Below are 16,731 nucleotides of genomic sequence, written 5' to 3'. Positions count from 1 at the left end.
ACTAATAACCAATTAGATGATTTTTACAATTTCAATGTAAGGATAGGGGTAAGACTTTTCAAATTTAAAAATTAAGAGTAATTAAGTTAAGACTATAAAATAATTAGCAATTTATATACTAATATTTAATTACTTTGATTATGATTTAGTACAGGGGCAAATAAGTAATTCAACTTTTGCCAAACTTTCTTCCCACTTATAATAATATATGATATATATATGATGATATTTGGGTGTATCTACTTTCATCAAGTTAGATAGCAAAATATAATTAGCTACAAGCAAAAGCAAAACCCAAAGCCAAAGTGTCTAGCTATCATTCAGAACATATATTTTTGCCCTGCCAAACAAAAACTTGGTCTTTCCTTTTTATGGTGCAACTGCAATAACCTTGATCTGCTTCTTGCTCCTCACAGAACTTCGTTTCTTCGTTTCGAAATCAACTTTGTCCAGGTCTTCTGCAATTCCAAGGTAACCATAAAGGATTTTACCTACTTTGTCTGTCAATGGTTCTTTAGTTTCATCGTCATTGTTTCCAGACTGACCAGAACTTATACGCTGGAAATCCGCCCTTCCATGCTTCCGATGGGTGTAGATATCACAGAGTCTCGCTGCTTCTTCCAAACCTGAGAGAGTAGCGCTAAACTTCACCATAAGAATACTCTGATTTGCAGGCTTACCACGAGAAACCTTGGCCTTCTCCCCGAAGCCCATATCTGTAACAAAGAGCTGTTCAGCTAAACTAGCGGATACAAGGATAAAAGCAATGGAACATCTGAAAATCTCATCAAGCAGCAAATCGATTAAACAATGAGGCGAAATATCCTTTTGAATTGAGATATATCTCTTCTTAGTCCCTAGAGGATGTACGGTGAAATAAATGCCATCATCAAAAATAAAATATGCCTGAGTTCTTGAACGAGTTTGAGGGTAAAAGTCCACAAGTAAAGGAATTTGAACCAGTACAGGTAATACCCTTTTCTAATTGTATGGCCTTTTAAAAGGGAGGGAATGAGCGGGTGGCTAGCTTTTTATTAATCCCCGCGACCCATTTTATTTACACACTAATAATAACATGATTTTATAACCAAACAAATGTATCCAGCGTGTTTCAGACCACCAAAGTAACTTACCTCTCAGCTTAGACTCGAGCTCTTCAGCTGATACAACCACACGCTGATCCGGATTGCTGCTAGTTATGGAACTGTTATGGATGATAACAACTGGAGGCCAGATGATTAGATCTTCCTTCAAAGCCACAGTTTCAGCATTGGATAGCTTTTCACAAACCCAACTATCTTCATGAGAATCTGCACTCTTCCATCCCATCAAAGCACATAAAGCTTTGTGAAGGCCTAAGTGCTGCGATCTGAGACCAGCCTTAGAGGATGTTAATGCATGACGCACGAGGCTTTCTGAGTCTACAAACTCTTCTGAATCTCTGAAACAGCATAGAAGACGTCATAAAGAAGAAAGTCCAGTAAAGTTCTTGACGAAGAAAAGGTCCGATAAAGTTTTCAGAAACAAAACAAGGTCAATACAAAGCAAAGAAAATAAGCTATACAGTTCTCCAAGTAAACAGTAAATATAGATGGAATTTAGGAGCAAAAAGGTAAGCAATGACATTCTAGATACTTAAACAGACAAATAGACCGTTACTCAACTTACCAACCAAAAACACCAATAAAATGAATTTAGTTTTCACAAAAGACAACAGAACTGCAGGTGTTGACTTAAGTTCTTCATTCAGGTGGCAACTACAAGAGACATTATCCTTAAACAAGACTCATCAAGAAAAAATTCTCATAAGCCACTGAGAGAAGCAAAATCCAAAGCCCACAAAGATTAACTGGATGTGCAAAGACTAGGCTAAAAACTATGTCTGCCTAACAAGATCTAGAATTAGTCGCTAAAAATGCCTACAGTCGAGTATACATGTAAGCAAATTCTCTTATTTGATCATGCAGTAGGATCAACATTGACTATGGTTAAGTGGAGACGCTACTAATCATCAGACTTAAAATAAGAAATATGCAAACTGTTATAGCTTCTATTTAAACCCAATTATCAAACAAACTGCTTCAGCTAAAGCCCCTTTCCCAAGCAATCACACCACTTGAACATCTGGTGTGTCAAATCCAGGTTAGTGTCAGATCTGATTTTCCCACTTAAGGGAACAGCAGAAGAGGTTTCTTTAGCAACTCATTCAACATCTTCTCTTTTCATTTCCTCAAAGTCATGGTTGTTTGAACAACCAAGGTATTTGATCTTCTTTGTAAGCACCATTTTAAGATAAGGGCAAATGTACTAACTCAAAGAATACATTTGCTCTTCATAATAAGCACCTTATATGAGATGGTGCTAACTAGCCAGATCGAGAGGAAATGCCCTAAGCTTCGGGTTATATAATTTCCTGAACAATAAGACTTCCGACCTACATAATTGAACTTTTTCTCCAACTCCACAGTTTCCATGCATCAATAAAGTAATCCTTGAAACCACACTACTTAGAGCCAAATATATAAAAAAAAATCCTTATATAACGACTGTATTCAGGCCCATTTCATTTCATCCGTGCAGGATTTTTTTTTACTCCAACAGACTTCATGGGTTGAAGCAGCATGGAATGAAAAAGCCTCATGGGAGCCCAGCTAGTCTCCTTATTTACTTTAGCCAAATGAGTCCTCATAAAACCAGTAATATGAATTACTCCACTGACTTGATCTCAGCAATATAGTTATGAATAAGTTCAATTAAAAGAGAAGGAGTTTACTCCATCTATTAAAACATTTCATGATGTAAAAGACAGACCTACCTGCCACACACGAGGCACTTTAAACTACCAGCTTGCTCACTGAATTTTCTTCTTTTAGCTGGAGTCTCATTCAAGTGCCTCACGAACCTGAAGAAGGCATTTTGGACCAGCTGCTTAAAATCCTTAGAGTTCTCAGGAGGTTCAGGTTTTGCTGTAGTAGTAATACCTTCTTTGGGGTCATCACCTGGTTCAACAACACTTTCATCTAAAGTATCTTGATTTGTAGAGAGCTCATGAGAATTGAACTTTTTCACCCATGGCGGAGGTGCATGATTCTTCACTATACGGGGTCCCAAACGCTTCTTCAGTGAAGATTTATATTTTGTTCCTAGTGGGCGTTCAACATCAACATTCTGGTAACGTGGCCCCAGCCGCTTCTTTATATCACTTCCACCAGATTTACTAAATTTGCTTGTACGTCTCAACATTGACACTGAAAGGTTTCTGGTGGAACTACTAGTTGCAGTGGCTTTGTGTGGCCTACCATTCTTTGCATATTTAGAGCGTGGAACATTTGGCTTTCTAGACATAACTACAGAATCCATATCCCTACTGATCCGCATTTTATCAGCATCTCCACGGTCATGGGTTATGTGCGCAGTCCTTATATCACTTGAAATCATAATTCCGGCACCATGATTGCTCATTGTGCCATGTTTTTCTCTAAGAGAAAAATTAGATGATCCAGGCAAGTCCCTTGAAATAAATCTTTCACGAGAACCTGCCTCTATCTTCTCTAAATGGGGGTCGTATTCTCTATACAAGGCATCAGATCTTTCTAGAAGATCATCATCCATCTGATACTTATGAAGGTCTCTTTTACGGGAGCTTTCATAGCCTCGATGTGATTCATTTTCATACTGTAGACGATTAGCCCCATAATCCAATATGTCCAAATCTGGCTTTCTTTGGTCTAGTGCTCTGCGGGACTCAAAATAATCCGGCGGTGACCGTCTTTGTGAAGAAAAAAGAGATTCCCGTGGCTTATCTTCCATCAAAATCTCCCGATGAGAAAATTCATCATATTTGCCCAATCCCATGTTCCTTGGAAGATTTTGAAAATGTACTTCTCCAGAACCCACTCTCTTCCCATAGAATTCACTAGACAGGGCATTAGGACTACCAACTTCACCTCTTTGAACGTCAGAATAACTGTATGCTTCACGCCTTTCCTCAGCTCGACCAAAGTAAGACTCCGTGTAGTTCCTGAACCCACTAACTTGCTTTTCAGGGTTCAGAGAAGATATGGTCCTGGGACTTTTATCATATCCGTCATGGCCAATAGACTCAATAGCCTTTCCACTGTCCAGTCTACCACCATGTGAACGGATTTGGCCCTCTACACCATATGAACTAGCAATATCATCCTTATTAACTCCGGGCAACATGTTAGAGTGAGATGATATCACGTACTCAGTATTGAATTCTGAATATCGTCTGGTCTTCAAGGAGTCCTCCATGTATGGGTCCATTGATGTCGGCACTCCTCCTCCTGCTGCTTTATGAGAATGGAAACCTTCTTGTAAATGTCTTTCCTCATCTTTGAGAGGATCAGCATCCAAATAACGTGATGCCAAAGAGTAGCCACCACTATTGCCAATGCCAGAGGTTCTTGGCTGTACACCAACATCAGGGAGATGAGATTCATATGAAGAGTACAACGCCCTCTTATCAGCTTCTGAAGAAATGATACCATCATCGAAACCCGGATAAGGCCTTCCACGATTTTCTCTCTCGCTGCTTACTCTACTACCACTAACTCCATATTCTCTGGACCCATTAACAGTATCAAACTTTCTGGGCTTATCTAACAAATGGCTCCATGGATACTTATTAGAAGTTGAGTCCTCATTCCCTGAGCCCTCCTTTATCTCATGCAGCCTGTGTGAATGTTCACCAAGAATGTCAGTGTTTCCTCTATCACGATCAGAGATTCTCAAGCTCTGAGATGGCCCATAATCTCTATCTCCACCAACATAATTCATGGGTCGGGCATTCTGCAACTCTCCAAAGTCTCCACCACCATCAATTCCCATCCTTCTCGACCTCTCAAGCTCGTGAAAGTACTCACCCCGCTGTTCACTAATCATCTGGCCACTAGGTGAAAGGTGACGCTCCCTACTCCGTCCACGTGGTGAGCGCTGCTCCCAGTTCCTAGTCCTTGCTGGTGGCGATATCTCCCTGTTCCTATTCCTTCCTGGTGAGTGCTGCTCCCAGTTCCTAGTCCTTGCTGGTGGCGAAATCTCCATGTTCCTATTCCTTCCTGGTGGAGAATATTCCTGGTTCCGTCTCCTTACTGGTGGTGAGCGATCGCGGTTCCTATTAGTTTCCACAGGTGAGTATTCACGCCCCTGATACCTCCTTGGTGGTGAGTTCTTCCGCTCTTGAATCCTCATTGGGGGTGAGCCCCTAATCCTCCGTGGAGACACATAATCCCTATCTCTTATCCTCCGTCTAGGCGAGTAACCCTCATCCCTAATTCTCCGTGGAGATGAGTAATCCCTGTTCCTATTCCTCTGTCGAGGCGAGTAACCACGATCCTTTCTCCTTTCCGGCAACCGTGGTGGACCTCTAGCATCTCCTCCAAATCTCCTCTCCCCCCTCATTATCAACAAAAGACTAAACTTCAGCAATTTCCAACCTAAATCAACCCAAACTTCTACAGCAAACAACAGCTTCCCACTTTCAATCACCAAAAATTTCACAGCACAACATAAAAAAAAACTAACTTGCTAATCAACAGCAAAACGACAGATCCCCGAAACCCTAACCCTAAAATAAATTATATATTCGTCCGTAAACTTCTTTCTACCGCTAAAATATATTCGATTCAAGCAAAAGGGTATTCAAAAATACCTCTTTCAGATCAAACAATCCGCAAAAACGCGATCAACAGATTATCAAATTCAAACCTTTTTAAGATGAGAATATGAAGGAAATTCCACTGTTTCTCTTCTGATCATGATGATGATGATGCGATTGGTGCAGAGTTACGAAGATGGAGAACTGTGATGCGTCTGTAATGGCGTCAAATTGGAAGATTTGACAATGGCGGATCTATGGTGAAGGGGAAAACATTGATGGATATGTGTGTCCAATATTGGGCCGGGTTACTAAAAGGGCCATCTATGATGGGCTTAGTTGGATTTGGTTAGTACTTGAGTAAAAGGCCCAAACAAAACTACTTTGAGAGGATTGGACAAATAGCAAACATTTAAAGAAAAACTACGAAATATGGCAAACATTAATATACATTTAAAATAGAGTAAATCACATAAATGTACCATATTAAAAGAATATTTACCATTTATGTCAATATAATTTTTCTAACTAAATATAACAATTTTTAAGAATTAAAAAAGTGTACAGATGATCTTTCTTCGCCTCTTTCTCTGTCCTTTTTTTCTTCCTCTTCTTCTTTTTATATTTTTATAACTTCTTCATCCATCTCTTTCTGTGTCAATTCTTCATCCTTTTTCATAAAATAATTATTTTTAACTCAATTTTTTTTCATATTTCACAATTTTTATTCAAAAACATGACCAAAAAAAATAGAAAAAACAGAAAATTGTAGAATATAATGTTCTCAAATAGAAATTTCACATTTTTAAAATTTTAGAAACAAGATATCATGATTGTATTAAAAATTTTAAAATTTTGAAACTCGAAAAAGGTGAAGTTTATGGAAAGGTATCGTGATTGTATTAAAGTTGTGTTAGATATGTTTCATAATTGTATTAAAATTATATTAAAATCACGAATAATACATTTCTAATACATACTACAAACTTCTCTCTTTTTTTAGTTATATCAACTAAAATAAATTAACACACTTGTAATACATATTGCAAATATCACTCATGTTCTCATATAATACATATTGCAAATAAACTAAAATAATTTATAAGACAATATAATACATGTATTATTCATGAATAATACAAGTTTAGTTCAATCTATAGATTATTTTCTTGTCTTTCATTAGTTAATTTTTCAATTATTATTATTTTTCTCTTCTAATTCAACTTTAATATTGTGTAATACACTTTTAATGCAAGTTTAATTCATTTTGTAGTTTATTATTTGTTATTGTTAGATTACTTGTTTAATTCATTATTAGTATAAGTTTAATTCACTCTATAAATCATTGTATGGTGTTTCATTAGTTAAATTTTTTTATCTATGCTTAATTCAACTTTAATATTTGTATATGCAGTTTTAATACAAGTTAATTCAATTTGCAGTTTATTGGTTGATTTGTTATGATTGAATTACATGTTTAATTCATTATTGATACAAGTTTTATTCAATTTACAAATTACATAATGCTCTTTCGTTTGCTACATTTTGCTTTCATAGTTAATTCGCTTCTAATTTAACTTTAATATGTGTGTAATATATTTTTTATTCAAGTTTAATTCATTTGACAATTTATTATGTTTCTTCATTTGTTACAATTAGATTATTTGTCTAATTAATTGATTATCTTAGTGATAAAAGCAAAGATAATCTATAAGATACATATGATATAAGTTTTATTCATGGATAATATGAGTTTAATTCAGTTTATAGATCGTTCTCTTATCTTTTGTTAGTCACATTTTTCATTCATTCTAAATTATCTTCTAATTCAACTTCACAGTTTTAAAGCAATTTAATTTATTTTGCAATTTTTTGATTTATTTATTACTATTGGATTACTTGTTTAATTCATTATTAATACAAATTTAATTTATTCTATAGATCGTTGCGTGTAATACATTTTTAATTCAACTTTAATATGTGGGTAATACATTTTTAATTCAAGTTCAATTCATTCTGCAATTTATTATGTCTCTTCATTTGTTATGGTTAAATTATTTATTTAATTAATTAATTTTTGATATAAATTTTATTCATTTTACGAATCATTGGCTACTCTACGAAAGAAAATAAGAAAAGAAACAAAAGAAAAAAAAAGTAACAGAAAGAGAGAGAGAGTGCAACAAAAAGAAAATAAAACAGAAAAAAAAAGTAAGAGAGATAGAGCAACAAAAAGAAAAGAGCGAGAAAAAGAGAAAAATAAAAAAATTGGGAGAGAAAAAAGAGAAAGAAGAGAGAGAGAGAGAAATCTGACAATAAAATATATAATACTATTATTTTTATATTGCTATAAATGGTAATATTTAAAAAGTATATCTAAAATAAGTAATTATTTTTTAAAAAGGACTCACTCAAGTAATTAATCCTTTAAAATAAATAGCTACAATTTACTTTTTTTTATGTTATGTGGATATAATTACACAATAAATAGCAAAGTAATTATAATATAAATAAATAGAAAAATTATTAATATTAAATAGGAAAGTTATTATTACACACCTAATTTATTATGTTTAGGCATATTTTATGTGATTGGTTTCCCATGTTTACTCTCACTAATACTTTCTCTTTCATCGATTTTTCTATATTACAAAATTCTCTATTTTTCTCCCAAATTTCTTTCAGTTTAAGATTTTTTTGATGATTTTAGAAAGAAGTTTTGTAATTTGAAATCATCAGATATCACTTAATTGATTTTCTCCTCGGTTTTATGAAGATCATATTTGTGTGTGTATATATATATATATATATATATATGTTGCATCTATTTTTATAGGCTTTCGATTGACTCGTTTCTACATTACAATGACTACAGTTATAAAAAAAAAGTAGTACAAGAAGAACATGAACCAAAAGAGATTGAGTTTTGTGTGATTGTCAAATTTGTATATAGTATAATAGTTATATACATAGATACTTGTATTCTAATTTATTTATTTTTTTTGAATCACTTGTATTCTAATATTGACACAAATTGAAATGGTGTTATCTGAATACAAGTATTTGGATACATAAGTAATATATCGAATTTGAAAGGTTAATTAGGTAATACAAGTATAACTGGATACATTAATATTATTTTTTATAAACAAATACATGAGTCAACATCAAGCCTCAAGTATCATAAGAAAAACTTGACCAAAAAGAGATTGCCGTTTGTTGATTTTTTTATGCAATCGAATACTTGCATACTTTTGCTTTCTACACATTCTATTATTTTTCTTTTTTTCTTTTTTCTTTTTTCTTTTTTCTTTTTGTATTGTCAAATATATTCATCTTTTGTTAAACAACAATGTATATGTATACTATATTAGTGTATTCATTTTTTGTTTAACAACAATATATTCATTTTTCAAATTATCGTATTTGTATGGTAAATTGTTGTACTTTATCGTGTTTAATATATAATATATTAATTTTTATAAATACTTGTATCCTTGATATATCAATACATTAAATTTTATAAATAAAGATACTATTTTGATACAGTTAATACAGTTTTCTTATTTAGTTCATTATAATTAAAACGGTATCAATGTATGAATAGAAAAATAAAAAAACATATAAGAGGTCTCAAACTCAAAGAAGAGTCCTAAAGTATGTGGTTCTTTAACCCGAAAGGATTTCGTTATGAGATTCGTGATAAATTCAAGAACAAAGTGAATCATGTTTCTAGAATTTTGTCTTTGAATTCGAAATTTTATGACATTGTGTTGGAATTTCACATTTAAAAAAATTGACTTTGTTGGAGTTTCATCTGATGAGATTTTGAACTCTTACACACTGTACTAAAAAAATCATATTTTAGTTGGAAATATTTTTACTCAAACATTATTTTCATGTTAATATTGACTATTATATTATATATATTCGTTACATTTAAAATAATCACTGAACTTAGAATATCAATCTAAATAATAATAAACCCACCCAATTTTCACTCTATAGTGTGTGTCATCATTATCCATGACCAATAATTAGTCTTATATTATCACTAAGCAGAACTTAGAACTTTCTGAGTTTGAATTATCATTACATCCTATTAAAAATAATAATTTGATGCACAAAACATTCATATTTATGTAGAGCTATAACTTAGTTCTATAATAATTTATATTTTAGCCTTTTTTTTTTTGCTAGGTAATAATCACATTCTATAGTTTATGAATGTTAGGTTGTATTAAGTAAACATTTTAATACAAAAAAATAAATTAAAATTATCGACTTCTGTTGAATTTGTAACTGTAACGATGATTCCGCCCTCGACATGACTTTCTATCCTCATTTTGTAATTTCAAAGACAAAAGTACATTTGTGGAGTGTCTCCTACATAATTTTGATATGATTTTTGCATATGATAAACGCTTGATTAAAAGAATGATCTTATAATACATAAATTCATCATCTGGTGTTCAATATTTATATTAGGATCTAATTAAATTTAAATTTACATCGAAAAAATCTATATTAAAAGATAAAACACTTTTTAACATAGACAATTTTATATCTAGAAAGATTCGAATTCAAAATCTTTTATTGAAGATAATTATAAAAGAATACTTATACTTACCCCACCACTACTTTAATTGGTTTCAAGACATGCTTTAGCTACAATTTTTTAAGTACTTAAAATGATTGAGAAGTTCATTCATTTATCCAAAGTATGACTACACATAATTACTAAAAAATAACAATTATTATACCATATAGTATTCTCATCATACATCTCTTATGCCTCAAGTTTAAAGAATATATGTTTATAAATTCGTTCATCTCAATTTGTATGATAATATTTGATTATATATATGAAATTTGAAAGAAAGATAAATTTAGAACTTGGAATTAAAAAAAAAGGTCATAAACATTAATGTGACTATAAATCATGTTATTGGAGAAAATTGAGAAGTGAAGTATAAAATTAATTAAATAGTTTATAATTAGAGTACATATTCTTTCTAAGAAAGACTTTTTTCTAAAGAAAATGACACATCATTTAAAATAAAGAAAATATAATTAACTTACGAACAAAAATAAAAATATCCACTTTGAATTATGATCGTGTCGAGTCAAACATTGTCAAAATAAAACAAAATGGTTAGATAGAAATAGCACTAAAGGAAAAATAGAACAAAGCTCTTTTTGAAAGGTTATGTATAAGTTATAAGGCATGATAATATTTTAACACAAATTCGAATTAGTCGAATTTTAAAGCGAATTTTAATTTATTTATTTATTGGTTTCCCATTTAGTGTTCATTCTTCATTTTAAAGTTTAAGTAATTCAAATTACATGATTTTATATGTATATTTTGAGATCGAATTTAAAAAATCTTTAATTAAAAATATAGAGATCTTAATTATCCTTCCATACTAAGCCACTTACTAAAAGTATTTTTTAAATTTCAAAATTTTGAATTATAAATCAAAAGTGGGCCTAAATTACTCCTAGCATAAATAATTACTTATTCAAGAATTTTCATTTTCAAATTTTAATATTATAGGCTCTCAATGATTCATAATTAGAAATATTTTCATCTTAAAGAATAAAACTACTTTAAATTATTTTAGTCTTCATTTGGTCCCTACCTTAAAAGAAAAGGAAAATCTAACACAAAAAAAAGGAGCTGTCATTAACCTTAATCATGATGATTTAATTTTTAAAAGAAGATTCATAAAACAAAATACCACTTTTAAAAATTAAGGAACACAAAAAAAAGAATTGTTAAGAAAAAAGAACTAGTATATAAAATGTTTCAAATTTGCTTGCAAAACATATATATATATATATATATATATAACAAAAACATATTCAACGTAACTGTAATCTCATAAATAAAATATGAAAAAGAGTTAAATATTTACATTTTTTATTTTTATTTTTATAAAATAAAATATTTATTTTCGATAAACTATTCTACCAAACGATAACATGAAAAAAGTATAGTCAAACTTAAGAAATGGTCCAATTCTTTTGCCTTTTTTCTCTTAACACCTGTCAAAAGGAGGTGTGAAATTGAAAATATATGAAAGGTAAAAAAAGGTATATATATAAGAATAATTAAATATGAAAAAAAGGTATATATATAAGAATAATTAAATATGAAAAAGGTATATATATAAGAATAATTAAATATGAAAAAAGGTAGCCAGCAATTTACACTAATCTCCTACTCTGTCTTGGACCCTAAGGCTCTAATGCAAAAAAAAAAAAATTATTTTTGTTTTATAATTAGGTAAAGACTTATTATCTAATTTGTAAAGAAATCTTGTAGGCCAATCACACAAATCTTTGTTGGAAAAATATATATATATATATATTTCACCAAATACTTTTAAAGACCCCTCAACCAATACCACTTATCCACTAAAGTTATTTAATTTGGATAATCACTACTTAATTTTAGCTTTTCATGTTTCACAATTTTTCAAACTTTTCAAAAATATAATTTATTACATAAAATATGATATTTTTTTTAGGAAATTTGATACGAGTGTGATATTAAAAATGAAAAATTCGCGATGCAATTGATTAAATTATTGATATTTAAATTGTGATTAAAGTTTAGATAAAGTAAATTATATCATAAGATCAGTATACGACACATCTCGTACTCACTCAAAATCTGGATGAATAGGCTGCATTTTGTAAGCAACTTACTTAGAAAGAAGGATGAATGACTGAGCTTATAGCTTAAACTCGTAACATATAAACAAATATTTGAAAGTAAATTTTAACAATAAAAAATTATCAATTTTGGCAAGAATTATAGTAGTTACATGAATTTGCCAATGCACCAAACTGTGGAAAAAAGTAGTACTAACTATTATAACAAATAAAACCAACTAAATACTACAAAAAATTATTTATCGTAAAAGTATATAAAACATAAACTCTTCGTAATAAGGTCTGCATATATTGTACTCGATCGGTCCTTTCCAAACCACACTTATAGAATATATTGTTGTATAAGTGAAAAAAAAAGTACAAGTTTAATTATCTTAGGCAAGATGTTTAACTAATGATTAATCTTTTAGGAGGGTATTTTGGTCATTTCACTTTAACCAAAATTTGTTTTAAAGAAAGCCAGATGTTTTAGGTACCTTTAAAGTCCAATATAATCATCTTACAATAGTACCTAACATTTCATTATTTCAACCTAAGAAAACTCAAAGAGCAAAAAAGAAACAAAAAATGACAACTCCTAAGCAAATGGAGCAACAACAACAACAACAACAAATTGTAAAGATGAAGAACTCAGGTATGATAAGCTACAATGGTAGCCCGATGATCGATGATCGAGACGAAGAGATGACACGATCAGCATTGTCTGCTTTTCGCGCTAAAGAGGAGGAAATCGAGAGGAAGAGAAAAGAAGTTTCCGATAAGGTTCAAGCTCAATTAGGTCGCGTTGAGGAAGAAACTAAGCGTTTAGCTGAAATTCGTGAGGTAATACAATATATACTTTTGCTATTAACTTATTATTCTTCTTTTGAACTGAACGTCTATAAGAATCAAACAACATCTCAACATGCTGTATTTCTTAAACTATACTTATAGAATTATACTGATACGTTGTTATTGTTATTGTTGACATATTGACTATGTTACTTACAAAGAGTTTATCATATTGCTGTATTTTTTTTTTTAAAAAAAATTGTTTTTTGACAAAAAATATTAATTTTTAATTTTTATTTTTTTTATGTTGAAAATGGAAAATCAAGTAGAAGCTTGAAACATTTGTTGATCCAGCTGGAAAAGAAGTAACAATTGTGAGGAAGAAAATTGACTTAGTCAATCGTGAATTAAAGCCAATGGGACAAAATTGTCAAAGAAAGGTGAAATATTTGACCTAACTTTTTTTTTTACGATAAAGTTGTTTTCGTGTGATTTATTGATTATAAATTTAAGTCATGAAAATAGTTATCAATATTTATAATAAGATAGACGATGTATATCAAACTCCTTAAAACGTGATCCTTCTCCGAAACGAACCATATTTTTGTCCACTAAATTGCTTTTTTTTAAAAAAAATTACTTTGGAAAATTAAGTAACATTACTTTACTAAAAGACAAAGGGACAAAGACAGACATATAATGTTTGTTTTATATCAATTGGTATTCTAAAAAAGACATTGGATTCTATGTTTGACTGGTGTCTAGGACCACCAAACCAATACATTTTGTCGTACTAACGGTACTTGTCTACTATTGATTTGATATATAAATTAAAAAATAGTAAGTAATAAATATAATTATATCGAATTATGCTTATTAAATGTAAGTGATATTATTATTGATCAATATATAGTATTTAATATCAAGGATAAAATAAAAATAACATGATAAATTATTCAGTAATTTTTTATTTTTAATAAATATGGTTAGACATTTCAAAATAATACGCTGAACAAGTGAAGATAAACATATAAAATAGCAGAGAAGAACATTTTTTGAGTTGAGTGTACCGAAAAAAAATCTATCTATCTTTTAAGATGAAGGGCTAGTGGTGTATACTCTTACTTGATGGATTATATGATATTATTGTTTGAGCGGAGAATAATATTGTTGAGGCATAATACGTAAATGTATCTTACTGTCTTACGTAAATATTGATATTGCTTAGATTTTTTAAAAACATTATCATATTTTTGTTGAAATTCTTAAAAAGATGTATTTTTTTAAAAATAATTTAATACACGTTAATAAGTATTTTAAAAATCACTAGTTCCAAAATACATAGTTGAATAAAGAAACGAATCAAGATTTTAAGATAGTGATTTAGAAAAGATAGTTCAATCTTGTTATATGCTTATTATTTAATTTTTTTCTTTAAATATATTTCGTTTTAGCTAAAAATAGTTGATTGAGTTAAACTAACAAAACTCATTCTAAACCCATCTCTTAAGATATCTAATTATTAAATTTTGATAATTGGAAATATATAATATGATGAAATCAGTTAATATTGAATCTTGTAATATATTTATTTATTTTTTCCAGGAAAAGGAATACAAGGAAGCACTTGATGCATTCAATGCAAAAAGCAAGGAAAAAGCTCAGCTTGTTACCAAATTAATGGAGGTAAGTCTTTTTTTTTTTTTTGGCTTCGATTAGCGTTTGATCATAAATTTAAAATCAGATTTTGAAATTTATCTCTAAATACTTTTAGTCATGAAATTTGAAAATTTAATTTTTAAATATTTTCTAGTTGCAAAACTGACTCAGATCGATTTTTTCCAAGTCAAATGCATGTTCAAATATAACTTCAAATGACAAAAATCACAACTTCAAAAACTCAAAATTTTCAAGTTTCAGCGTCAAAATCTGTAGTCAAAAAAGAAGCTACAAGATAAATAGAAATCAATTACAAACAAATTCTATTGCTAAACAGCAAAACTCTGTCGTTGTTCCTATGTAACGACAAGTTAACAAAAAAAAATATGTTAGCTACGTGCTATTTCATGATCATATTTCTAAAGTGAATATATTTTTACTTTTTAATATTTTTTTGTAGTTTTGATTTTATTTTTTTTGTGAACGACTGAACAGTTGGTGAGTGAAAGTGAAAAACTGAGGATGAAGAAATTGGAGGAGCTGAGCAAGCATATAGAAGCATTGCACTAATTAAAACTACTTTTATATAACCAAAAAAATTGATGTATTAATCAATTGAAACTCTCACATTGAACTTTTTTAGTTTGTTATATTTTTTTTCTATGTTTTTTTTTTTTTTTTTTGAGTTGAGTTGAGTTGACAAGTCAGGTCTAATTTGACATCCTTAAGTAGGATAAATGATGGTTTGGTATTTTTCTAATTTGAATTTCAGATGTAAATCGTGAAAATGTGTCTTTTTGTTTTAAATATTTGTATGATGATCATAATTCATGGATTTTTCCTTCATAAATTTCACTATATTGAACTGATTTTTTTCCTTCCAATTCTCTACATATTATTTGTTTTTATCAACTTTAAGAGTAACAAAAGGTAGACGGAGTAAAGTTTTGACGCTATTGATTAAGGGCGGATCAAAAAGAATTGATAGATTAATAGATTTGACAAAAATTTAAGAAAATGTGTATATAACAATTAAAGCGAATTCCACATAAAAATGAAGAGTTTCATTAGGTATAATAACTCAAATTCATATGATACGATATGACATAGTCGAAAAGATAAATCAGTACTATTTTAAACTCAAAATAGACAATATTTTAACTAACAAAAAGAGTGTACTTATATACACTTGGTGCTTCTTTATTTGGCAAAATTATTTTCTGGACAATTATCTATCACATGTCATTGTACAAATATCATTTAAGGGCTAAAAATTTAAGTAAAAATATGTTGTGTGCGTGTCCTTTTAAGGATATTTCACCGATAAAGATATAGCCTTGAGATAATTCATTTATTTATTATGCTTCCATGTTCATTTCTAACATGCACGAGTCGCGAGCCTAATCTCTTTTACTCTCATTCAACAAGCTCAATAAAGGATGAGTCACTTCCTTTTGAGATGCTATTTACGATTTCAATTAAAAATTGAATTGAAAAATAAAAAATCATTTCATAAAGTCTATGCAGGACTTGTTCGAAACTAGCTAGTGAAAACGATCTTAAGAATGAATACTGCTATGGATCATTGACTTAACTCCAAGGTTCTTATTTAAAGCAATTTCTCGAGTTTTTCTTTATTCGAACCAGTCTTGCAAGAAAATAAAATTTCACACACTTCTAAATGTAGGATGGAAGGAGTGAAAATGATTAGAACTAAAAACAAGAAGATCTAATTCTTTCTTTCTTAATGTTTGATATCTATTTAGTCTATTGATTCAGATTCATATCAAAAAATTTATTTTAAAGAGGCTTCTATTCCCATGTCGGAACCAAATGAGTATTTATACATACTTTTCACTATAATCTTTCGCGATAGAAAACTTAACTTTCGAAAACATAGAGGGTAAAAATTGCAAATAGAAAAACATTGAGATGCTAAACTATTAACTATCTAAACATAATGAACTAAAGTGACAAAATACATATTATTATTACTCTTT

General features: G+C 30.0%; 2 protein-coding genes across 2 annotated transcripts; one reads left to right on the top strand and one right to left on the bottom strand.

The window, feature by feature from the left end:
* Nucleotides 1-168: 168 nt before the first annotated feature.
* LOC107004633 lies at nucleotides 169-5,885 on the bottom strand. Its single transcript, XM_015202914.2, has 3 exons — nucleotides 2,816-5,885; nucleotides 1,134-1,441; nucleotides 169-716 (listed from the first exon to the last, which is right to left on the bottom strand). Exons 1-3 carry the CDS (start codon nucleotides 5,419-5,421, stop codon nucleotides 370-372), a joined length of 3,261 nt encoding a protein of 1,086 aa, XP_015058400.1. The 5' UTR covers nucleotides 5,422-5,885; the 3' UTR covers nucleotides 169-369.
* Nucleotides 5,886-12,799: 6,914 nt separating this feature from the next.
* LOC107004081 lies at nucleotides 12,800-15,600 on the top strand. The gene is made up of 4 exons (XM_015202310.2): nucleotides 12,800-13,123; nucleotides 13,402-13,512; nucleotides 14,678-14,758; nucleotides 15,227-15,600. The coding sequence occupies exons 1-4, from the start codon at nucleotides 12,869-12,871 to the stop codon at nucleotides 15,299-15,301; spliced, it is 522 nt and encodes a 173-aa protein (XP_015057796.1). The 5' UTR covers nucleotides 12,800-12,868; the 3' UTR covers nucleotides 15,302-15,600.
* The last annotated feature ends 1,131 nt before the right edge of the window (nucleotides 15,601-16,731 follow it).

This window comes from Solanum pennellii, chromosome 11 (genome assembly GCF_001406875.1).
Source record: "Solanum pennellii chromosome 11, SPENNV200".
Classification (NCBI taxonomy): domain Eukaryota; kingdom Viridiplantae; phylum Streptophyta; class Magnoliopsida; order Solanales; family Solanaceae; genus Solanum; species Solanum pennellii.
Note: the sequence above shows the minus strand (reverse complement) of the source record. Positions and strands in the feature narration are given on the sequence as shown.

Excerpts from the sequence above, each read along its gene's own strand:
- LOC107004633 (XM_015202914.2), bottom strand. The coding sequence starts at position 5,421 with ATGAGGGGGGAGAGGAGATTTGGAGGAGATGCTAGAGGTCCACCACGG. Across the intron at positions 1,442-2,815 it reads AAGTGCCTCGTGTGTGGCAG|AGATTCAGAAGAGTTTGTAG; the intron begins GTAGGTCTGTCT and ends ATGCTGTTTCAG. Across the intron at positions 717-1,133 it reads GCTCGAGTCTAAGCTGAGAG|ATATGGGCTTCGGGGAGAAG; the intron begins GTAAGTTACTTT and ends TCTTTGTTACAG.
- LOC107004081 (XM_015202310.2), top strand. The coding sequence starts at position 12,869 with ATGACAACTCCTAAGCAAATGGAGCAACAACAACAACAACAACAAATT. Across the intron at positions 13,513-14,677 it reads GACAAAATTGTCAAAGAAAG|GAAAAGGAATACAAGGAAGC; the intron begins GTGAAATATTTG and ends TATTTTTTCCAG. Across the intron at positions 14,759-15,226 it reads TTGTTACCAAATTAATGGAG|TTGGTGAGTGAAAGTGAAAA; the intron begins GTAAGTCTTTTT and ends ACGACTGAACAG.